Source organism: Haplochromis burtoni, unplaced genomic scaffold (assembly GCF_018398535.1).
Source record: "Haplochromis burtoni strain Fernald_Lab_line unplaced genomic scaffold, NCSU_Asbu1 Contig_874, whole genome shotgun sequence".
In the NCBI taxonomy this organism is placed as follows: Eukaryota; Metazoa; Chordata; class Actinopteri; order Cichliformes; family Cichlidae; genus Haplochromis; species Haplochromis burtoni.
Window position 1 is genome coordinate 11,340 of NW_024583235.1, and position 25,139 is coordinate 36,478.

The following is a 25,139-nucleotide window of genomic DNA, read 5'->3' on the forward strand; positions in this document are numbered from 1 at the left end:
TTCAGTGTAATTAATGTGAGTAATATTTCAAGAAAACAGCTCATTTTTTCAGTGTCGCTGAAATGTTTTATATCAAAGTGGACGTGCTGCAGACTGGAGCCACTACAGTTGTTGCAGTGAACAGAGGGAGCACGTTTTTTAAATGCAGGTTTTGGACAGCGGTCATACTTTGTGACATGTGTGCGTTCTGGTCAGAGTGGGAAATCTGACAGGAAGCTAGAAAGACTCTGGGAATCTTTCAGAGGAAACAGAAAAAAAGATGCTTTCACTATCCAAATGCAGAGGTTTGTTTTACACAGACATGTTGAATGAAGTCGTTACTATCAGCTCATGTTCACTGTAATCACGCATGAATGCAACATCAGCAGTGTCGTTAATAAAGATAAACTGGTGACCTTATACACTGTCATTATAGTCTTCTCCCTGTTAGCAATAGCATTCACGTGTTAGCACAGGTAGTATGTAAACAAAGCAGACAGTTTATCTCTAACATCAGCAACAGGCTTGGTATCAGATATGATTCATGTTCTTTGTAGTGTGACTGAAGTCTTTGGACTGAACTGTCACTGTAGAGCCACCGCGATGACACTGGTGGGGCATCCATGGATCAGAGCCCAGGGTTTGTTTCCTGTTCAGTGTCGGGCTGCAGTAGTTTGTGTGCAAATCTCTGCTGCAACATGTGGTCACCGCTGTCCTGGAAACCACTGCAAGTGATGCAAAATTGTATTTACATGCTTTTAGGTGCTGGCTTTACAGCACCATCGTTACCCTCTGCCAGCATGCTGCTGTTTAGAAAGGCCTACAGTGATAAGTCAACCAGCTGATGTGTCGTGTCGTATCCTCAGCCTCCTCGGCGTGCTCTCTGATCATCTGAATGCTGAGATTGCTGCAGGAACCATCTCATCCAAGCAGGACGCCATGGACTACATCACCTGGACCTACTTCTTCAGACGGCTGATGATGAATCCCAGGTTAACCCAGCACACACACACACACCTGTGCATAGTGTAGACACAGCCTGGTTATTGCTGTGATGTGTTGTTCAGCCAAACATCTGCTATGTAGACAGAGCCCACTCCAGAACATTCCAGCCTGTTGGTAATTGCACGCCTGTCATCCCACATTTACCACTGACGGAGGCCCAGCAGTGGCACTGTAACCCTGCAGGCCTGTGAGTCCAGATGATATCTGGATTCAAACTGGGATTTTGGGTCAGTGTTCACATTTCAGAGAGGCTTTGGAGCGTCGCTGCATTCATTTGTTGTCATCTGCTGCAAACTGTGGGCACACAGCTGCGTCTGTGTGCGTCCCTCACTGCAGCCCTGCTGACTTCAGTTTCTCACTGAAAGATGAAGGAGTGGTTTGATCATCAATGTTATAAACAGCATTACAGTTACAAAGCAGCCTGCTGGGTTTCTAAATAGTGTTCATAGTAAACTATTATAGTTTTGTTTGCCTGACAGCTCCGTGTTGGCTGTATACAGACACTGGACTGGTAAATGAACTGGTTCTTGCATCGCGCTTTTCTACTCATCTGAGCACTCAAAGCACATTCACACAAGCACTTTTGCCTAAGTGCTCCCTAACTACATTCACGGCTGCCTCGCTGTGCCATCAGCAGCTTCGTGGCGCTGAGCCTGATGGCGTGGCTTTCAAACAGGCCCTGCCTCTGAAATGTGTTTGGTCACAAACACGCTCGGTGCTCATGTGTCTGTGCTGCTAACATGTGGAGCTGTGACAGTAACACACGCCCACACACAGTGTGTGACAGTAACACGCCCATAAATGAGGCCATCCAATGTCTCCACGGCTGCTTCTACTCCTTCAGCTGTGATGTCACCTCCGTGTTAGTGCGCTATGAAAGGTTTGGTATGATAATCATAATGACATCATTTGTTACATGGTTTACATGCACGTCTTCCTCCACCTCAGACAGCGTTTGCATCACACAGTTCTGATGATCCGTGTTTATCTCGTTCTTAGTGCAAACAGAGAGTTTGTGAGGGAAGTGCTGCTGCCTCAGTGTTGCTGCTTTACACCAGACAAATAATAATAGTAGTAGGAGGAGGGCATGTGAATATTATCACAGTACAGCCTGATTTAAAACTGGATCCCTGTGAAACCGTAAGTGTTTAATAAAGTCAGAGGTGAGCAGAGCTGCCTTTCCACACGAGGAGTCACCCCATCACCCGTCAGAGAGGATGCAGGTGTAAGGCGCTCCACCTCAAAAGTCCGTCCACCTTTTATCTACAGTTCATCACCTGTCTGGAACAAACCGCTTTGGCTGCCCTCCTCTGCCCGTCCTCACATCCAGGACTCGGTGACTATCATGGCATTCGCTCTCACTGACATGACGACACCACAGGAACAAAACTGTTTCCCAAAGTAAGAGACTGAACTTGAGCCCAGAGCAGGACTGTAGGATTCATTATTAAACTGTAGGACTGTTTTCTGCTTGTAGGCCTTTGATAATAACTGAGAAGAGTCAGTGACTCAGTTTGAGACATGCACACATATCTGACATTGAAATCTTGTATTTTTTGTCAGTTTTCGAGGATTTTAAAACAAAAGCATCAATACGAGTTTATAAAAACTATCTTACAGTTACAATTCATCATTTCGTCTTATCAGCTTCAGAAACCATGAAACGTGGTTTGTAACTGACTATAGAGAACCAGATGGCACTAATTAGCACAACTGCCCATCAGTAATGACCCTGTTTTCCAGTCTTACCACGATGTTGTTGATACATTCACACAGATTTTGTTGCCTCGGATCTTAAAATGTTTCCTTCAGCATGGAAAAAGCCACATGTGCTGTAGTTTCCCAGCAGTACAGGCACAAATATTGGCTTTGTGAGCTAATGGAAGTTGTCTTTGATTGTGCTTCTGCTGACGCTCAGGTGCTAACTGTTAGCATCTCTGAGCATGCTAATAAGAGAGTGGTTTTCCTGCAGGAGCCAGGAGAACAGCCAGCTTTGCTACTCTGTGTTTACTGGATGCTAATGCTGTTCCACCATCATCATGTCCTGCACACGCTAACATGGATGTTATTAGTGTTTACATGTTCCCAGCATTAGCCAGTTTGTTGAATCGCGACTCTGTAGAGCCCACACTACAGCGTGTGCCCTCACAGGCTGGTGTGTTTGCTGAGAACTGCTGATGTCTTGCAGCTCATAGATCCTGACCTCCTGTACTGAAGGCTGAGCAGCTGACTGCGTCTGTACTCGCCGTCACAGAAAGACGTGCCAGCGTGTGCTAATACCTGCTGACAGCTTTGCAGGCCGTCGTCTGTGATGTTGTAGCTGTTTACTGTCACCAGCTGACAGCGTCACACTCGGCCTGCCTTCCTGTGCTGTGATTGGTGGTTCAGCCAGCTGTGTAGAAGAGCAAGGTTACAGCGTGTGAGATGATTGCAGCAGTCAGCGTGCTGATTGGCTGATCCTAATTCATTGTCATGGTGATGAGGCCAGTGCAAATGTGAGGCTTTCTTCTTTTAATATTTTTGGATGTATTCATGTTTTTAAACATTAAACATGGTGAAGTAGTTTGACAACAGTTTGAAAATTTGAAGCTAATATTTCACAGCAAGCGCTACATATCTCTGCACAGTGGGCCATAAGCTGCTCAGGCCTGTGATGGTTTCACACGTCAGCATGTTTGTGTGGAAGCAGAACCATCAAACAAGCTTCAAGGACGTCTTTCAGCTGTCTCAGGTGTTGCAGTTCAGTAGCTCTGACCCAGAGTCACAGAGGGTCTGCAGACAGGAGAGCACCTTCACCTTCAGAGGAGACGTTGTGCTTTTTAAATGTGCAGCTTTTATTTTGAAGGCAGACGTTCTCCGTGCTGTGCTCTTGACAGTTGAACTGCTGAGTAGCTGGCGGCTGTTTGCTTCCTGTGTTAATGTCTGCTCCTACACCAGCAGTGATGTGGAGGTTTGGCCTGTTTTGCATGTACGCTCCTCCACCTGCAGCACAGGTGGAGGAGCGTACATGATGTCACACCAATGGGAGACCACAGCACTGTTCAGTGCATGTCCTACACATCAGCACCAAATACATTCATTATGCAAGTTAGTCTGGTTGGTATCAAATGAACATCGGTGATAACATGTGGAGCTGTTAACACAGATATCAATGATCATGCATCGTTTATTGATTATAAAACAGCTGTTTCACCTCAGAGATGAGCTGAGGAGGGAAGGACCCCTCAGTCCTGCTCTGAGCCCCGTGTGATTGTTTCCACTGTGTGCTCTCTGTTGTTCAGTTATTACAGCCTAGAGGACATCAGCCACGAGTCTATTAACAGGTATCTGTCCAACCTGGTGGAGAGAAGCCTGCGTGACCTCGAGGGCTCCTACTGCATTGAAATTAAAGAGGTGTGTGATGTTTTCAAGCATGTTCTCTGCACGGTGTCACAGATGTGTTCAAAGGTTTCCTTGCATCGCCTCCTCAGGACGATCAGTCGACGGAGCCTCTTACCTACGGTCGCATTGCCTCCTATTACTACCTGAAGCACCAGACCATCCGCACGTTCAAGGAGCGCCTCAGGGCGGAGCTACCCATACACGAGCTGCTCTCTGTGCTCACGGTGAGTTTCATCTGCAGCCAGGTCATCCCTGCACGCAGCTTTCACTGAAGAGTGACTCCTGGGTGACTGGATCGTCTCACGCTGTCATCTGTCTCTGTTTATGTTACTGCTGAAAAATAAGCTGTTAGTGTGATTCTGCTGTTTGAACAGCACATCAGCTGTCTCCACCTGCCCAGGATTCACCTGCTCATTGAGCACAAACCACCATATAAACCAGGTGAAGGCACAGGGTTATCTGCCAGTTCAACCATCAGCACAGCTGTGAGAAAACGTTCTAACTCTGTATGTAGACATACAAAGGTCTCAAGACTGAGACTGAGAGCTGCCATCAACTCTGGCAGAGGTAGAAGACAAAGATTTCAAAGACTGTAGAAACAAAACTAGTGAGAGATTTGTGTAAAGACCCCAGAACAGCTGCCATGACCCCAGGCAGGAGCTGCAGTCCCACAGCAGGACCTTCTTGTGTCCTCGTCTGGAGTTGGACCAAAGCATGCTGGGCTGAAGTGGCTGCCTTCCTCCCCAACAAGCTGCAGTATGCACTCGTGCTCTCAGGCCCAGACATGCTGCTTCACCTGCACAGTAATGACCTGCACTCACACCTCCACATGGCCCCGCCCCATCTGATAAACATGCTCCACACAGACTGAACCTTCTTCTGTCTCAGGTTTGGCTCCTGCGTCACAGGACACAAACACAGTCCTGTCTCATTGCGACTTTCGAAGGCTCTGCTTTGCTGCTGAGTCAGTGAAAAGTGAAATCTGACAGCTCACAAAAACATGCAAGGCTGCAAACAAATCCTCGAGTTAGCAGAACGTTTGCAGCGCGGGATCACAGACCTCGCTGCACGTACGCAATAAGTTCGTGTTTGCCCCAGTCTGTACTCTGTTGTTTCTTCATTTATGTTTCTGTGCATCAGCTGCCTGATAATGTTCTCACTGTTCATCATACAGCTGCTGGTTTTACAGATGTGATCAAATACAAACTGACGATCAAAACAAACCGATGCAGAAAATGTGAAAAGCTGTCTGCTTGTTTCCAGGCTCACACCAGTTACTGTTAAACACAGCGATCAGAATAAGATCCACGCTGGAGCAAACCCGTCTTTTCCTTTTAACTGAACTCAAAGCCAACAGCCTGAGTTTGGACTCTGCCTGCAACATGACATTAGGACAAGCAGCCAACAAAGCCTCCTCTGCTGCTCTGTGACCTCCTGATGAAGCAGCATTAGCAGCGATTAGCCACCATGTGACATGTTGCTCTGCTTGAAACAGAAGTTCATGTTTGCTTCAGTCTGAGGGGAAATCACAGAAGCTGTCTCAGCACAGCCACGGAGCTGACCTGGAATCAGCCAATAAGAACTCAGTCCAGGCTTTACACGGACGTGTCCTCATAGCCTTTAGTTATGAATCAGACTGAGATCTGTAGACGAGGTGTGTGTGTGTGTGCGCGTGTGTGTGTGTGTGTGTGTGTGTTCCTCCTGCATTAGCTCTTTAAAGCTCCCTCCTCTGTCTGTGGAGCTCCGTGCTGCCTTCCTCCATCACACTGATATGCACACATGATGGCCCTCAAAGATAAATCATTTAGGAATCATTGTAGCTCCGGCCCCTCACCCCACCCTGCTCCAGCCCCTCACCCTGCTCCAGCCCCTCACCCCACCCTGCTCCAGCCGTAGCTTTAGAGATGCTAGCTTCAGCAGTGATGGATGGAGGCTAAACGGTCCAGGCTGGGAGGCTCTGGCAGATGCCTCCAGCGGAGCCTGCTGATGGGACTACATTAGCCAAAGTTGAACTGGAGTAAATTAGGGGAGAGCAGCCATGCGTGTCCATGCATCTGACTGTGCCTCAAGTACAAACCGTGCTGAACACACAGCCACAGATGCAACATGAACACTGATACCTTCCCAGCAGCCTCAGTATTTATTAGCATTTAGCACTTTGAAGAAATGTAGAGAGAATTTAGTGGAGAAAGAATCTGAACCGTGGTGCCAAATCTGGGTTTGTGTGCTGGGTGGAAAACACAAGTGTGGGCAGCTACATGCTTTTAGCACACATGCTCTGATTTAAACGGTGTGACCACAGCATGCTTTGCACTTCTTGTTTCACTTTTGATCTCCTTCAGGATGCAGAAGAGTATGCCGAGCTGCCCGTCAGACACAACGAGGACCAGCTGAACAGCCAGCTGGCTCAGCAGCTCCCCTTGCAGGTCAACCCCCACTCCTATGATAGCGCACACACCAAGACCCACCTGCTGCTGCAGGCCCACTTCGGCCACGCCCAGCTGCCTTGCAGCGACTACACCACCGACACCAAAACTGTGCTGGACAACGCCATCCGCATCTGTCAGGTAGCCGACACTCAGCAGCTGACACAGAGCTTCCTTCGTGTTTTTCACTTTAGCTGTTACTCTGTGTTCATGCAGTACTTGTAGAAAAAGGGATTTTTGCTGTGCTCTAAATGATCTGTGCAGCACAGTTTGTGATTCCTCCTGCACCTCACGAGTACACCTGCTGTGCTCTCTGCACTAAACCACAGCCTGGTACTGAGGGCAGTAAGATAACTGTGTGTGTGATATACTCCTGTAGCTCTAACAGCTACACGGGCAGGTTAGCTGAAGTCTACAACACACTGAAATGAACTGCAGTGGTGAACCATGTCTGCTGTCACTGAACAGTCACTTGTTGCTCTGCAGTAGCTGCTGCAGGGAGGTTGTACTCAGACATGTCTGTGGTGTATGTGACCGTCCACAGCCCTGATGGGCAAACACACGGCTGATCTTATATTTGCTACACACATCCATTCATTCATTTTCATCAGACGAGCTGATAAATATATGCATTTGATTATTATTATTTATTCTAGCAGTGACGACACATTATCAACTGTATCAATGTTTCTTTGGAATATACAAAGTTTACTTCTACAAATATGTAAAAGCACCGTGTCTGTCTGTGTGTAAGCAGGCTACAGGTGTTAGCACCCCTCTTACATCTTTATGTTGAAGAATGTGGAAGATTTCATTTAGTGTGGAAATAATCCCTTCCAGCTGATAAAAGCAGGAGTTGAGCTAACACAGTGCTAACACAGTGCTAACACAGTGCTAACACAATGCTAACCCACACCTACAGCCAAATGGTGGTAGCTTATATTGGTGTTGAGTGATGTGCTGCACATGCACGGTGCTCACGTGTTGATGGGGGCTCAGTGCTGTAGATAATGTTTAGCATAAGGGGAATGTGAAATATTAGCATGTGATTTGTAGCCGATCCATCTCATCAATAACCCGACGGTCAGCAGTGTTGGGAAGGTTACTTTTAAAATGTATCCCATTACAGATTACATGCCCCAAAATGTATTTTGTAACGTTATTCAATGAGAGTAAAGTATTCTGAATACTTTGGATTACTTAATATATTATCATGCTGTTTACAGCAACGTGAATGTGATTTATTACTGTTACTGAAGGTCCGCGGCTCCGAACTGTAGTAAAGGGACCTCTGGCTAATACGTCGGGTTCGTGTCGGCTCGTAGCTGAAAACTAGCTTTACTTTGTTGTCTGGGTCACTTTGCTAGCGAGAGACAGAGAGAGGCGTTGAAAGGCTGCTGCAACAGAACTTATTGTTTCGGAGGAAAACACGAACACAGCGTACAGTCGAGTCTTAACAGCTTACTTACAGCTGGGCTCGTCAGGCTCTCTTCTTGGCTGCAGTGGTTATTATTATATTTACATGCTTCCAGCTCCCGTTTCTGCTCGGTGACAGCTCCTACTTTTCCTTTTTCTCCCTCCCTCGCTCACAGACACATAGCGGGTATGGCAGTCCATTCTCCCTGCAGCACGGACTACACTGCCCATCAGGCTACATGCTTTAGGGCGATGCCTGTAACACTCTGCCTGTTAGCTTAGCACAACAACAACAACAACAACAACAAAAAGGCGCTCTCTCACCCAGGAAACACAGAGAGAGAGAGCATCCCCCTGTAACCATGGCAACCGTAACGCTGCCTTGAACAACAGAACATGTCAAACAAAACCCAAACAGTCCTGACCCGCCACAATATGAAATAGGAAAGTACCGCAGTGTAATCCATTTATTTCAACAAAGTAACTGTATTCTGAATACCACCTTTTTAAACGGTAACTGTAACGGAATACAGTTACTCATATTTTGTATTTTAAATACGTAACGGCGGTACATGTACTCCGTTACTCCCCAACACTGTCAGACGTTAGCTGTGTGGCTGGACCCTCGCTGTGTGGCGTCTGCAGAGATCAGCTGACAGTCTTTAACATTAGAAACCTAATAGAGTCGGTAACGCTGACAACAATGAAGCCAGTGGTGTTTATTGAGCTCCTCAGTGCATCTGTTTGGAGTGAAGTGGCGGCTGGAAGCCATTGTCCACAGCTCCGCTGGATGTTTGTGTGCATGTGCTTGTGATTTTCCACGGTGTGTTAGTGCAGCTCGTGGATGTGCTCACTGCTTTGCTGTCCTGACATTCTTCTCATCTCCAGCTCCTTTATGAGGCTTTTTATTGTGTGAATGTATATTTTTATTGATGCTTATTGACACATAACGTGAATATGTCGAATGGAAAGACAGACTTGCATATTTATTTGTGAGTCTGAATGATCCACCCTCAGTTGAGTGGACGCTTCCCACAGTGATCCACTCTGAGTGTGACACAGAGTCCTGTGAGCTGAAGCGTCTGCGTTATGTTAGGACAACAGAGTTGGGTGGAGGTGGGTCTGTGGGCTGCCATGGCTAACACCGTCCATTAATGCAGTGCATGTAACCTCATTACAAGCTGATACACTGAAGCGGACACGTGCTGTTAGCAGCACCCGAGTACCTCGCTGGTCTCCTCGGTGAAGCCAGACCTGGACCCAGACTCCACGTGGACTCTGATCAGGCTCCTCTAACCGAGTGCCCACAGGGCCTCTGATCAGCTGGTGATGTTGGGTGAAGCCCTGCTCGGACTTTGGCCACAGTCTGCTATTAAGGTGCTCGATCAATCTGTGAAGCCCACTCTGTGGACTTTGTACTCAAAGTGTGACTTTGCAAATGAAGATTAATAACGTTTGTGTTCAGCCACCTTAAAGCCAACCACAGAGTGAAGGGAGCTGCCGAAGACGTCAGGAAACGCGGCTGAGTGTGTTTAGATTCTGTTCCACTGTCACACCAGCTGCAAGCCGAGACATTAAAACCATTGAAACATTTCAAACATGTCCTGTAGTCATTTGTTGTGTCACATAGCTCTGCTGGCTGACGGCTTCACGACTGTGTTTATGTGCCAGGAACTGTCTTCTGTGTTTGCTTCAGGCAATGCTGGATGTAGCTGCCAATGAAGGCTGGCTCGTCACAGCCATCAGCATCTGCAATCTTGTGCAAATGATCGTCCAGGGCCGCTGGCTGCACGACTCCTCCTTACTGACGCTCCCACACGTAGAACAGCAACACCTCGGCCTGTTCAGGTAAATCGTCGTTCTGCTCGCTGTGCAGCGTGTCCTGCTTCGGTATTTTGGGAACGAATCCTTCATCTCAAGTAAAAAAGCCTTTAATCATCCTAATGTGTGACTATGAGTATAGTTAAGGATTCAGTGTTGTTTCACAGTTAGAAGCTGAGAGTGAAGATTAGGTCGAGTTTAGGGACAGAGTCAGAGAGGCCAGGCTTGGACCTGTGCAGGGACGGGGTAGTGGACATATTGGACAAAGGATGTTGAAGGTGGAGCTTGCAGGCAGGAGGGAAAGAGGAAGAGCACAGAGAAGCTCCGTGGACGGGGTGAAGGCGGATGCTGGGGATAGGGCGAGGCGGAGGGGGTGAAGCTGTTCCCACCTTCAGGTGTAAGTCTCAGTAACACTGTGCAGTCACTCAGGTACAAACACGCAGCCTGCATTTGGACACTTGTGTCCTTTTAATGGTAAGAGCCAACCTTGTCTCTGATGCCTCCTGTTTTAGGAACAGGGGAAACAGGAAGGGGCAGGGAGGTTTGAACGAGCCGATCGAAGGACTTCCTGAGCTGATCGCTGCCTGTAATGGAAATGAAAGCGTCTTCTCTGCTATGGTGGCCCGACAGCTTCATCCGAGTCAGACTGCTCAGGTAAGGCTGCAGAAATGATTCGTCTAAATGTGCAAATGGAAGCAGCCAGTCTGGATTTGCTGCAGAGATGATGGAACAATCTAAGCATGGCTCTGCCCCGCGTGGTCCATGCAGATCACACACAGCAGTGTCACAGCGATACGCCAGGATCCCCGATCACAGCTCCAGTTTAAGTGCTAATTGCAGCGGTAATGAGAGTGTCCGGGCACGGCAGCAGGCCCTGCAGCTTCACCCAATCGCCGTCTCTGCTGCCCCCACCCTCGCCACGTTTACCCCCAGCTCCCCGCCGGCCTGCAGTGTGGCGGCCTCTCTAATTAAATAATTAGATGTGCAGCAGCGTTCCTGTCTGACTGTCTCAGGAAGAGTAATCCTCACATAAATAGCTTTTCCCCTCCGTGCCCCCCCAGTCAGACGGCCGCACAGCCTCCTAGCTCTGCTTTGTTTTCATCCCTCTGTCTGCGTTTGTCCTCTGCCTCCCTCCTGGCAGCTTCTTTGGGTTGAAGCAGCTGTCCTGCAAGCAGCTAACGAGGCCCGCCGCAGCCTCGGCGTCACAACTCGCCATTTTATTTCTAAGCTTCGCTTTCACACGTCTGCAGCTTTGACTGGACTCATGCTGCAAACAACAGGTGATTTCCTGTCCGCTAAAACATATATCAGTGTAGATAACATCCAATCATTTCCACTGCTGGCTAACATGTGACTCCACTGTACAGCCTGTCAAGCTTCTTCTTACCAGCTCTTCCAATGAGGTTCGAACACAGCTGTGTCACAATGAGTGTGTGTGATCGTGTGTCCGTTAGCTCTGATAAAGTGCTGCAGATTCAGGATGCCCTGTGTGTTACACAAACAGCTTGTGTTCATGGTAAATCCAACGTTCCTCAGGCGTGGTCGTTCCTGAGCCATCTCCCAGTGCTGGAAGTTGAGATGAGCATGAAGGGCTGGTGGGAGGAGAGCCAGGAGCAGACGGAGCGTCCCATCCCTGCAGCAGGAGCTAACCTCAGGAAGGAGAGCAGCTGGCTCGACGTCCACGCTGACCAGGAGTATGTTCTGCAGGTGTCACTGAGACGCCTCAATCTGGGACAGCAGAGGGTCAGTATCCACAATATTCTCTTACAGGCGGCTGCTCCCAGTTTGAACACAGTGGCTTATTTAGCAGCTGAGCAGACGCTGACCCCAGAGGCTGCTGGGACGAGCTTTAGCTAATAGTTCATGTAGTGCTCAGTACAAGCCTGCAGAGAGCAGCAAACTCGGCCTGCACAGAGTGATGACAGTCTGACTTTCAACAGTCACATATTGAATGTGTAGCTCGTGAGTAATGAAGTGAGATGCATGTTGTCAGCCTCACCTGTCGTCACGCTCACACCTCAGACGTTACAGCGGGGCTGGGCGGACCCCTCCGTCGAGGAGACGTTAGGAGAAACACAAAGTTTCCTCTCCGAACTCTGACACCAGAAACATGTCGTCTCAGCGTGTTCTGGAGGTTAATGCCACAAAACACAAGAACAATATAAAATCCAGTCAAGCATAGAAATATACCAGCACTGCTCAATGAGGCTGAAGAAACCAGCCCACACAGTGACTCTGCTCTCCACAGGAAGTGAAGCATAGAGTCTGATTGGATGCTTTATAAATCAAACTGAATTAAACTGGTGGTGCATGCTAGACGTGAGGTCATGCAGTGTTTCCTACCTGCCACGTTAAGGCAGCCCTGTTTTAATAATGACATCCAACATGTGAAACTCCCCAAACTTCAGAGTGTGCACAGATGTTGCTGTGAATGTCACGATGTGTGTTGTTCCAGAGGAGGCAGGACAGCAAGGCCCAAGCTCCCAGGTTCCCCAAGGCCAAGGATGAGGGCTGGTTCCTCGTGCTGGGGGAGGTGGATCGCAGGGAGCTGCTGGCTGTGAAACGGCTGGGATACGTGCGTAACCACACGGCCGTGTCCATGGCCTTCTACACCCCGGAGAGGACCGGAAAGTAAGTCTGGTCTCCCACACACTGAGCGCACTGGTCTGTAGGCAGAACGTGAAATACTGTGACATTTATGTAGCACGTTACGAGGCTGCAGGCTGTCGATGCGATGCAACAGTCATGCCGATCAGTCCTCGGGCGCAGCGTGGACTGTGGAGGGATTAGTGGTGGTAAAATGGAAATTACACTGTTGCGTGAGTCCAGCAGCTCACTGCTGATCGGCTCCTCTGTGCCAGATCACTGGCCTGCGCAGTGTCTCAGCTTCTCCTCATTATCTTTTTAAAAGTTTATGTAGAAGCAAAGAAATGAACGTGAACACAGTTTCCACTCTGTCGCTGTCTCAGGTGATTTTCAGGCCTGTTTTTCCTCCTCTCAGGTGTATTTACACGCTGTACCTGATGAGTGACAGCTACCTGGGTCTGGACCAGCAGTATGATGTTCACCTGAACGTAACGCCTGCCAGCATCGCTGCACAGGTCAACAGCGAGGTCTCACATTCGGATCTGTCCCTGGGCTGAGGAAGTACCTCTGTGTCACGTCGGCGACGTCTGTCAGTCACCGCTTTGCTGACCTCGGAAGTGACGTCGTTTCTTTCTCACGCACTGTGGCTGTGCTCACTGTGGTGCACCGGTGCCAAGGACCGCCTCATTCTCATTCATTTAACTTTCAATTGGTAACATCCAACAAGAGTCTGCTGCTGCGCCGTTCTTGATTGGCTGGATCTTTGTGTGTGGTGTCAGATATATAAGCATGGCGGCACACGTTCGAACAGCAGCTGTGTAGCTGTGAAATGTAGCTCTGTGCCTGAATTGTAGAGAACATCGTACAGATTATACCAAAGCACATCACCGAACACAAACAGGTTGCTGTCGTGTTTGGGAGGTTGTGGGCTGACAGTAACACAAGCTGTGTTAAATGTGAGCACGCTGTGGAGCTTCAGCTCAACAACAGGATCATACATTTCCCTGACTCCGTGCCTGTGTGGATGTGGAAACGCAGTGTGACAAACCTTCTGTGGCCTCGTGTTGGAGCAGCAGCCAGTGTGGGTGAGAGATTTCTGTGAAGGGCAGAAAATGTGCAAATCGTTTTGGATCAGATGTGGAAACAAAGTGTTTGTTTGGATGAAGTGCTTTGAGTTCAGGTGTGTGAACAAAGCTTCCTCCTCCCTCACCGCTGCATGCTTCAGAGGCCCTGAGCCTAACGCTGCTGTGTCTGTGGCCTTTGTGTGGATGTGTATGAACCCCGTGAGCAGCACTGTGCCGCCAATCATTAAAGAATTTACATTTGGTTTTGAATAAAGTGTTTTGTGTGGCTTCAAATTGTAATTGTGCGTTTTTCATTTCATTCACTTGTTTATTTGGAGTTTTCGTTCTCAGTAAATGGTAAATGGCCTGTATTTATATAGCGCTTTACTAGTCCCTAAGGACCCCAAAGCGCTTTACATATCCAGTCATCCACCCATTCACACACACATTCACACACTGGTGATGGCAAGCTACATTGTAGCCACAGCCACCCTGGGGCGCACTGACAGAGGCGAGGCTGCCGGACACTGGCGCCACCGGGCCCTCTGACCACCACCAGTAGGCAACGGGTGAAGTGTCTTGCCCAAGGACACAACGACCGAGACTGTCCAAGCTGGGGCTCGAACCGGCAACCTTCCGATTACAAGGCGAACTCCCAACTCTTGAGCCACGACCGCCCCCTCAGTGATTGTTTACAGCTCAGTCATGTCTGATGTGCTGTGAACACCATGCATACACTGTGTAAAAGTCTATTTAGGTTCAGTCAGTGACACCACAGAAAAACATGAACTGACCTCGTGCTGGAATAAAACATGGAGGCTGCAGCAGTGCTGAGTGAAGCAGGTGACGGTGGGCGGGTCTGAGCCAAGACTGCAGACCAGGAGACACCCATACAGAGCACTCTGTCCACACTGTCCACCACTCTGTCCACCGCAGAGCTGCTGGCAGCAGGAACCACGCTGGATGAAAGATAAACATGAACATGCAGGTTCAAATGAGCTCGTGCTCGGTTTCCTTTGTTAGGCCAAAAGTTTGAAGGCTTTTTCTTTTGGGTGTTTCACACTCAGTTATTGAAATAATATTTCACTGTAAATTCACGAAAAGCAAGTGAGCGTGTCAACATATAGAATATGCCCCTAATATGATCCTGATTCTAATCCTGGTTTAAATCCTCGGACCAGCTGAAGTAAGGAAAACATCATGTGTGGGGCGTCAACAGACCCAGCAGGAAGAAGCTCCAAACGGCTCCAAATCACAACAGCCAGCCTCCAGGCAGGGGCGTGATTCCAGGGGGTTAGGGGGGTTATGACCCCCCCCCCCCCCCCCCCAATAATCAGACCCAACCAATATAACCCCCCCAATAAAATTATGAATTATCTTGCATAAATAGGCTGTTGATTTTCTTTACTCATTTCAGGTATTACCAGCAAAATAGTTGCATGTTTAATCATCTGGGAATTTACCCAGATTATTTATTTATTTAGACAGAGATCTTGACCCCCCAAAGTTACACCGATGCTATCAAAACAATAAAACGATCTTTGTGTTAGCCTTACTATTAGCCTAAAAATTCATGAATTAATTTTGTAAATAAATAAATAAATAAATAAATTTATTTATTTATAAATAAATAAATGTATTTATTTAAATAAATTTATTTATTTAAATAAATAAATTTATTTAAATAAAGTTACACGATGTCTGCAGGCGCTTTGTATTGGAAGCTAGACCCCACAGTAATACATAAAATAATAATTTTTTAAAGTTTCCGGTATTTGAAGCTGTTAAAATTGAAACGTGTTGCCTGTCAAACAGACGCGTTCTATAAAAACAAGCGGTCTAAAGCAGCCTCGCTTTACGCTCCGCTCAAGCAAAACATTTATGAGGTTGTGTGGTGGGAACTTTGCCCGAGGCCGTGGAGCCTTTTCAGCCCAGAGGAGCACAGAACCACGAGGTTCCACGCAGAACCACGAGGTTCCACACAGACCGACTGCGGGACATGACGGCCGTCAGCTTTGTGCCTCGGGTCTCCGGGTTAGCAGTGATCCCTGTGAGGGCCGCCGATGACGATGAAATGTACCAATAAAGTGCGTCATCTTTACACGTAACAGATAAATAAATTCCACGTGGGGATTCCGCGCACACATGTCGGTGCTGCTGCGGATTTGTCAGGTGATTTAAACACTAACGCTCTCCGTGGCCCGGTGTGGACCTGCACTGACTGCTCTGTGTTCTAGTAGCTCTCGTTTAGCATTAAGGTTTGATAACATGCACATTCCGGGATAATGTGACGCACAGTTTGCGCTCAGTGGTGCGTTCCCGGCAGAGAATCCACGCCACTCTTAACAGTCTGTAAATGAAAGCAGCCGTAAAAACGGGGCGCTTCCACCGGATTACGTGTCAGCTCCCACGGTGAAAAGAGCCACTTTGGCCACGCAGAAACCTCTGACTTTACCATCAGCCCAGCTCGCTGAGACATTAATCTCGCCTCGCAGTCCACGCCTCTGATCTTTTCACAATGCTCTGCGTGTTTCTGTCCCGGCTGGCAATTTTACACACACGCAGTTTAATTACCAGCAAGTTTGGAGCAGAAGCGAAGGTTAAACCAGCGTCAACCGTTCCGTGTGCCTCCGGCATCCGGGATGATTTTCTCACTGCAGGCAGGAACCGCTGCAACACACACACACACACACACACACACACACACACACACACACACACACACACACACACACACACACACACACACACACACACACAGACAGACAGAGTGATGTGTGGCTCGTCAGCGGGGTTTAAGCCTCCTGTCGTGTGCTGAGATATTCTGGTGACAGTTTACAAAAGGAAAATGTGAAGACTTGCTTCTTTTCTGCTCGTGGCGTGATCGTGTCCCGTTCGTGGGACAGCAGACAGTTGCAGAATGAAACTATAAGGTTTTCAGGACAAAGCCGAAGTTACAACAATGTGCAAGAAGTTACAGCGAAACCCACGTGCGTGATGCTCCAATAGCACATTTCTTTTGTCCACTCACGGTGAGACAAACACACGGCCTGGATATTTGCTTTGAAACTGTTTGTTCATTATTCCCACAGAGGACGTGACCGTATCACCGACACACAATGGCTCGTGTCTCTGCTGATGTGAAACGACTTCTACAATTTCCACGTTTAGAAATCCTCGTATTCAAAGTATTTCTGTGCTGAGAAAACAAAACAAAGAAGCATCACTGTCCCTGAAATCCCTCAAATCGCCAAGTAGGCCACAGAGGGGTGTAGATGTGGCCTGTGGCGATAACAAACAAAATAAATAAATACTAAATAAATAAATACAAAATAAATAAATACATACATACAAATGAATGAGCAGATAAATGAATAAAATATGAATATAAAAAGATGAAAACCCAAAAGACAAGATGCAATAAAGAAGCTCTCACTGTCGCTGTTAGAAAACTTTTTAAGCAACATTTTCTTCTGTTTTTTTTTGTAGATAATAAATATTTTAATAAAGTGTGTGCATATATATATATACACACACACACACGGTTGACATGACGGTTTTAATGCTGTTTCTGAGGAATCGTTGGAGCCTCCTCAGGACAGAGGTGAATGTGTTCAGTAGCCAATCTCCTTCCTCCTGGAGGCCTCGGTACATAGACTAACCAATAGGTATGCGAGCAGTCGTCCAATAGCAGCAGGCCTTCGTGCCCGCGGCACAGAGCAGGCTGTGGATGCGCCACCAGAAAATCACACGGGATGGAGGATGCGCGCGTGCGGAGCTTCTTGGAGACCGTGTGAAAACCAACAGGTTAGAAAGTGAGGTGAGCAGGAACAGCTGTCAGTGTCTCTGCGGCCCTTGGTTCGAGTTTTCTAGCCACTCGTGGAGCTGTTACACGCAGACTGATCGCGCCTGTGAATAAAATTAATTGTTTTTCATTATTATTTTGACCCTTGCAGGACCTTCTGTGTGCGGCGGTCCGAGGTCTCAGTGTGATGCGTCTGAGCTTCCAGCTTTGAGCCTCACGCGGCCAGGAGTAACCGGGACCCGTCCACGTCAGCCCCGAAGCACCTGGAGGTATGGGCGGGAGTGCACGCGCCAGCTGCAGCTGTGACGTTTAGGCCGCGCGGAGGGAGACGTCTGCTTTGCTATGAGCGTGGATCGGCGCTGACGCAGAAACATGAAGGAGAAGTCGAAAAACGCGGCCCGGACGCGCCGGGAGAAGGAAAACAGCGAGTTTTATGAACTGGCCAAACTGCTGCCGCTGCCCTCCGCCATCACCTCCCAGCTGGACAAAGCCTCGATCATCCGGCTCACAACGAGCTACCTGAAGATGAGAGTGGTCTTCCCCGAAGGTGGGTGCGCTGCCCTTAAATACTGATGAAGAGAATCATACTAATAATAATCACAGCACGATCAATAAAACTTGTTGTGTTTAAAACAGTTGCGTGGATTTGTTAACGACACGAGCGTCTCTTTATTCTGTTTGGTCCGTGAACGTTTAACAATAACAAGAAGCACACTTTCTCCGTGCGTGTGTGTTTTTATTTAATATTTACATTTCTAATATTTTTAATTAAACTTTACTTTTTAAATCTGTTCAGAAAGCAAACGTTACATTCCACAGCACAGTGGAGCTTTTTCCTGTGAGTAAATATCCTGCTTTATCTAACAGCTCTGCACAGATCGCTGTGGTGAAATAAACACGGCCTCCAGGCTTTTACTCGCGTGTTTCCATATATATTCTTGGCGCTTTGATTTTTCAGGAATTCTAATGCTGCTGACTTTTTAATATTCTGATCAAAAAAAAATAGAATTTAGTGGAAACGAAATCGAGATTGTGGGGTCTCCGTGGGGTCCCGGTCGGGCCTGGCAGACATCAGTAGCTGGTGTGGATGGAGCTGATTGGAACATGACCACCGTCGGTTTGTTACAAACTGGGAGGCACTGGTTTCACATAATGCAAAATAACGTCCAACTGGACTTTGCTTCAAACTGCTTCCACGATCACGCATTCGCTGGAAATGGATCTTTATTGAATATAAATATGAGCAGAATCACTGTGGAAAGCGGGACAGTCGTGGGATGTATTCAAAGCAAAAACACAGACAGTGATGTAGTTCAGGACTGTCGGTAACCGTGACTCTATGAAGGTCCAGATTCAAGGGAAAATATCGAATCGATGCAAAAGCTCAGCGCTGGACGGATGAACGTCATAAAACACATCCGTCACTTCCGTTTGATGACAGTGACGAACACGCTGGTCCTGCTCCTCGGTCTGCTTCAGGTCTGATGGTTATGAAGACACCAGCAGATGAGCTCCATCAGTGAGTCCGTGGGACTCTGTCACCTGGAAGAACACGAATGAATGAATCAACATAGAGGCATCACGCAGAACTACCGTGGACCAGACCGTGGCATAAAAAGGTCGCCACAGTATAGCAGAGCCAGAGTTGTCCTCCTTCCAGAGTCTCAGTTTTTCTAAGGCCACACGCACCGCACATGAATAACCGTGTGGCACAGTCACCCCTGCACGCGTGGAGGATGTCTGCGTGTCTCCATATTGAGGAAATGAACTCGTGTTTTTACTGTTTCCACTTAATTAGCTCGTGTATGAGCTTCAAAAACGCGTCAAATAAAGAAAAGCATGACGGGAAAAATGTTCCTGCTTTTTTCTAACCGCCTCGTCAGCGCGTGGCTCAGTGTCCAAATATTATTCATTAGATTTTTAAAACATTCCTGCTGAAGATTTTCATTATTCCAGTTTGTGTACTCGGCACTATTTGGCTGGTTTCACATTAAAGCTTCATGCAGTGCAACCAAACTGTGCTCATAAAGTTTGTCTCTGTTTAACTGTTCAACATGAAATTATTGTTTTACGTTCTTAATGTCACCAATGTGAGACGCTCATATTTTTAAATGTATTATAATAATATATTTTTAATGTAATTATGTCTTTACTCGATTTTTATTTAAATATTATATATATTTAACATAAATATATATAATATATTTAACATATATATATTATTTTATGTTAAATAATTTTAAAGTTGTAACAGTAAAATAATATAATATATTTGTATAAATATATTATATATATTAACATTAAATATACTATATAATATTATTTACTAATACATTTATAAAATATTTATAATATATTTATAAATATATTTAACATAAATATATTATAAATATATATATAATATATTTATAATATATTTATATAATATAATATATTTAATATAATATATTTATGTTAAATATAGATCGTGTATAAAACAAGCAGCTGTTCGTGTATTTATATATAGACGGTAAATATTTGTATTGTTGCCGATAAATCTGTTTGTTTGTTTTTTAAGGTGAAATGTAAAAAGCTAGCGCGTGAGAGGGACAATTATAATAATACAAAATATCGTGATCTCTGGGTCACGGTTCGTGGGTTGATCCGCAGAGCGCACCCCACGCTGACAGGCCTGTTGTGGAGTCTGCGCCTCGGTGATGGTGGCGTTACAGTGGCGTCCCCACGATATCAGGAAGCTGTCCGTGGAGATATTTTACAATAACCCCGGGTCAGTTTCTTGTGTCCGTTTCTTCCGAACAATCAGAATTCATATTTCTGTTTCTGTGACCGTGACGTGACGACCATCCGGGCCTGCAGCGGCGTCCCTCCGCGTGATTGTTTTTGCTGAACGCCGTAAATCATCTCAGTGTTTTTATTGAGTTTCCGTGGAAGTTGATATTTCGGTCTGTGCACTGGGTTTATTTGATTGTGTGTAGTCACGCAAACGTGAAGCGGCTCCGGTCGCTGCACGCCGTCTGTTTGCTCTGCAGAGCGGGCTTTGCGTGTAAACGCGCCCCGCTGCCGCAGCTGGGCGCGTCGGGGCCTGCGAGGCTCGCCGGGCCCTGCGCGCTTCTGTCTGCGCGCTTCTGTCCGCGTTTGAGGGGCTCGTGAAGTATTTCCCCGATTCTTCACTTATTTTTGGCTTCGCTGTATTTTTAGCGCTGCAGGCCACAAACTCCAGACTTCACACTGAGTTTAAACTGGGCAGATTTAAGGAACATTTGGAGTCCCGTTTAATTCCAGAGATGCCTTCGCTTTCCGCAGAATTAGCAGTTCACTTATGGAAGTAAAGACTCCTGTTTGTCCGGATATATCTTGTATTGTCAGACCCTGCTCGCTGTTGATCGGAGCTACAAGGACGATCATGGAAAAGCCGTTTATAGTGCGCAGATTTGGTTGTTGTCAGTGTTCCCAAACCACTCGTACTAAGACTGTGATGAGTTGTGTTATTTATCTGGAACAAAGAACAAACTACGCGGTTTTTTTACACTTACCTGTTTTGGTTGATCCGCAGGCCTGGGGGAGTCCTGGGGGCACGTTAGCCGCAGCAGCTCTCTGGATGGGCTCAGCCAGGAACTAGGCTCCCATCTCTTACAGGTACTCACTGCTATTAGTACTGGTGCTTAAAAGGCAACTGCATGTGTACTTTATTATCATCATTGTTCAGCCTGGCAATGCAGCTTTGTTGGAGGTTTGGTAGCTGCTGCCACATGCCTCCTGCTGCCTTCATTCTTGTGCTTTCAGTGTGAAATGAGCTGAACACATTCGTGGTCACGCACAGAGCCTGCAGCCTCTCGCATCAGCCGCAGCACAATGGAGCCGGGCTGTGTGCCGGCTGCAGGCTGAACGAAGCAGAAGTTAGCTAGCCTCGATCAGTCATAATGACAACGGAGGAAACACTTGAACAGAGAGAAGCTGCATGAACAGTGCTGGCCCTACACATGAGAACCAGCACAGCAACAATAGTAGTTATTCCTGACACGCGTGCAGTGTTTCCTCTTTGTTCCATACGTTTTTAGGTGAACAGCTGAGCAGCATCTAATGCAGAAAATACTGGAAAATCTAACAGTAACACAAGGAAACAGGGAAGGGTTTTCCAAAGGCAGCTTCCATCATGACCACACAGCAGAATCAATAGTTTTAAAAACATATGAACACAGAGTCAACAGGCACATCGATTCTCATTACGCTGCATGAGTTTGAGCTGGAGGGACTTCATGATGCTGAGGTTTTAATAACCACGTGTAGGTTTCCAGCCACGCTAGTCTCCAGTTTAATCCCGGGAACATGTCACGTTAGGTTCAGGCAAACCAAACGAGCTAACGAGCCTGCTAACACAGACCGGAGCAAAAACATATGCAGAATTTCTTTTTCCAGAGTGCAAGGAGGCCATGTTCTCCTCGTGCATGAAGCCATCTTTGTCTCTAACAAGTCAAATCTGCACAGCACAGACAGCAAAGGCACGGAGCTGAATGCAGCCACAGCCAAGATTCATCAAAGAAGGGAAACAGTCTGACTCCACCGTCGTAATTGGCCCTAAATGTGCAGATACACAGAAACAGATGATAACACAGATGCAACTAAAAAGAGAAGCAGCTTTGTACCTGTGCAATAACGCCTTTTCTACCCTGTACCGTTTCTTCCAGACGTTAGATGGCTTCATTTTTGTGGTTGCTCCTGATGGGAAAATCATGTACATATCAGAAACAGCGTCAGTGCACTTGGGCCTGTCACAGGTTGGTCTGACACACCCGATGTGGTCGCTTCCTCCGGGCCTGATATGTCATAGCTGTGAGCTGAATGTTCATTTCAACAGGTAGAGTTGACAGGAAACAGCATCTACGAGTACATCCACCCAGCAGACCACGATGAAATGATAGCTGTCCTCACAGCGCACCAGCCTTACCACTCCCACTTTGTCCAAGGTAATCAGCCATCTACACGTGTGCTTCTGTGTACGGCATCACTATGCAGCACAGCTCATGTGAGTTTTTATGTCTCTGCAGAATATGAGATGGAGCGCTCCTTCTTTCTCAGAATGAAGTGCGTCCTTGCTAAAAGAAATGCTGGTCTTACCTGTGGAGGCTACAAGGTAACAGAGTGGTCTGAACACACGCTGCCCTCGTCAGCCACACAAAATCAAACTTTCAGAGATGAGAGGAAATGATGTGCACTCACACTCGAGGTCAAACAGACGTGCAGTTTTTTTAGGAGCACACAAGTGTTCAGCGAAGGACAGTGACATGCATATATGTACGTATAGCTCTGGAAGATAAACCACCACGTATCCCAGGACGGTCCAGCAGTAACCGCCGCGCTGAAGCGGCTGACTTACTCAGAGCTACAGCTCAAACTGTGTGCAGTCGTCTCCATGTGCACCGGGGTTGTCAGGATTTCCTTTTTTATGTATAAATATGGGTCGAGAGTTGCAGCGTAACACGTCTGCTGGCCAGCAAGTCGTACTGACTGCAGCGTGCTGCTGTGGCAGCAACAGCATCCACGTCATGTTGACCTCTGTCCAGTGTTCTCGTCTCACAGGAAAGTCTAACAGACTGAAACACGGGTTCAAAGTGAAAGAGCACAAACCTGACATCAGGTCTGGGCCTCAGCTCATCAAACGTACCCTCCTGCGTGACTGATGTTGTTACCTGCTGTGTCCGCTTGGCCCAGGTGATCCACTGCAGCGGCTACCTGAAGATTCGACAGTACAGCCTCGACATGTCTCCGTTTGACGGCTGCTATCAGAACATCGGGCTGGTGGCTGTCGGCCATTCGCTGCCGCCCAGCGCCATCACTGAGATCAAACTGCACAGCAACATGTTCATGTTCAGAGCCAGTCTGGACATGAAGCTCATCTTCCTCGACTCACGGTATGTCCGCTCACCGTCTGCAGCTGCTGCTCACAGGACAGAGGCGTGTGCTTTTTGGCCCTTTCCTGATCTCTTAGCTTTTACAGAATTGTTTTCAAGCACGAATGACCCGCCTGAGATGTTAAAGCGAGGCCAGAGCGTATGTTTGGTTTCTTTTGAGTGACGTGGCCGTGAGTGATCGTTGTGTGCCTGAGCTTGACTGACAGCAGGATGTTCTTACATAGAGCACAATTTATGGTTCCATCAATTAGGACAAAGAGCACCATGTGTAACTGTGGGTATGATGTTCTTTTCCTGACATGCTGTGCTGTACCACATGTATGGGGACTCAGACCTTTTGTATTGTTTTCCCCAAAGTCTTGGGGACCATCAGAATGTCTTTGTGGAGTGTTTGTGTTGTTGGTCAGCACAGAGTTTGCCGTACAGCTCTCCCACGGATGCCAATAACTGAGGGAAGTGAGGCCTGCTCTTCTTTAGATGTTGCTCTGGGTTCGTTGTGACCTCCTGGAGTCACGGATGTTTGGTTGGCCAGACACTTCTGGGAAGTTCCACAGTTGTTCCCAGTTTTCTCCACATGTGGATACGACTCTCAGCGTCTTTTCATTGGAGCTACAAAGCTGGCTTTGTGGCGCCTTTCAGACTCAAAGATGTCACTGGCTTTGTTTCCTTAGACCTCAGCTTTCTGTGTTGTCACACATGTGTGGGAGTAATCCAGCTCCGCAAAATGATCTAAACTTTCCAATAAATGGGGTTGATCACAGTTAATGAATGATTTAACGAGGAGGGCAATTACTTTTTCCACACAGGACCAGGTAGGGTTGGATAACCGTTTTCCTTTAACAAATGAAATCTTCATGTGAAACTGTAGGATCTCAGATATGCGAAACAGAAACCAGGAAGGGGAAATACTCAATCACAGCATTGGTTTTTGGTATTTGCTTGATACACGTTTTGTGTGAGGGCCTGTAGAAATACAGGAAGTACGATCAAAGAAAACATCAGCATATAATAAAAATGCTGCAAAAGCACATAAAACACAAGAGAAACGAGTTACTGGAGCCAGTCTGTGCAGAAGTGACGGATAGTAAACATTTATTTACAGGAGTCACGTGATGTGTTTCTTCATCACAACACAAACGTTCCTCTTCTTGCAGCGTCTCAGTGCCATCTGCAGTTGTTCACTTGTCCTTTATTCAACTTCCATTGTCACTTTTTTTACTTCCTGTATGTTTGTTTTTTCTATTTGCTGCTGTTTCCTTTGGTTGCAGTGCATCTGACCTTGTAGGGCCACCGTATGGAAGCCTGATTTATACTTGATAATGTGTGTGTGTGTGTGTGTGTGTCAGCAGTACTTGTGTTAGTAATGCTGTGGGGACATCAATCTGTTTACATAGTGAACATTCTTACGTTTCATAGTAAAGTTTGAAGTTTGGGGTAAAAAAAGGAAACAAAAGTTGTTGTATTTAGAGTAAGTCTCTGCAAATGATGAGATGTAACTGTGTGTGTGTTTGTGTGTGTGTGTGTGTCTGTGTGTGTTCCAGGGTTGCAGAGCTGACGGGCTATGAGCCTCAGGATCTAATCGAGAAAACTCTGTATCATCACGTCCACAGCTGTGACTGCTTCCACCTGCGCTGTGCTCATCATTTGTGTGAGTTAGGTTTGTTTTACCATCTTACACACACACACACACACACACACACACACACACACACACACACACACACACACACACACACACACACACACA

General features: G+C 47.0%; 2 protein-coding genes across 4 annotated transcripts in view; both read left to right on the plus strand.

Annotated features, from left to right (window-relative positions):
• The window catches only part of LOC102313258 (activating signal cointegrator 1 complex subunit 3), a gene marked incomplete at its 5' end in the record, with an annotated part of 24,908 nt that extends 10,936 nt beyond the window's left edge, over positions 1-13,972 (plus strand). Inside the window, 9 exon segments of the mRNA XM_005950934.2 lie at positions 846-971; positions 4,266-4,377; positions 4,455-4,589; positions 6,708-6,932; positions 9,904-10,055; positions 10,541-10,682; positions 11,565-11,771; positions 12,484-12,659; positions 13,030-13,972. Coding sequence (XP_005950996.2) covers positions 846-971; positions 4,266-4,377; positions 4,455-4,589; positions 6,708-6,932; positions 9,904-10,055; positions 10,541-10,682; positions 11,565-11,771; positions 12,484-12,659; positions 13,030-13,171 — 1,417 coding nt within the window.
• Positions 13,973-16,413: 2,441 nt separating this feature from the next.
• The window catches only part of sim1a (SIM bHLH transcription factor 1a), a 31,504-nt gene continuing 22,778 nt past the window's right edge, over positions 16,414-25,139 (plus strand). Inside the window, exons 1-8 of one of the 3 annotated variants that reach the window (XM_005950935.3) lie at positions 16,416-17,498; positions 17,635-18,030; positions 21,037-21,119; positions 22,169-22,258; positions 22,339-22,447; positions 22,529-22,614; positions 23,193-23,392; positions 24,934-25,040. In XM_005950935.3, the coding sequence (XP_005950997.1) occupies positions 17,856-18,030; positions 21,037-21,119; positions 22,169-22,258; positions 22,339-22,447; positions 22,529-22,614; positions 23,193-23,392; positions 24,934-25,040 (850 nt within the window). In that variant the 5' untranslated portion in view covers positions 16,416-17,498; positions 17,635-17,855. Of the gene's footprint in view, positions 17,499-17,634; positions 18,031-21,036; positions 21,120-22,168; positions 22,259-22,338; positions 22,615-23,192; positions 23,393-24,933; positions 25,041-25,139 lie in introns of all 3 variants that reach the window. The other 2 variants (XM_042215931.1, XM_042215932.1) reach the window with 2 other exon arrangements.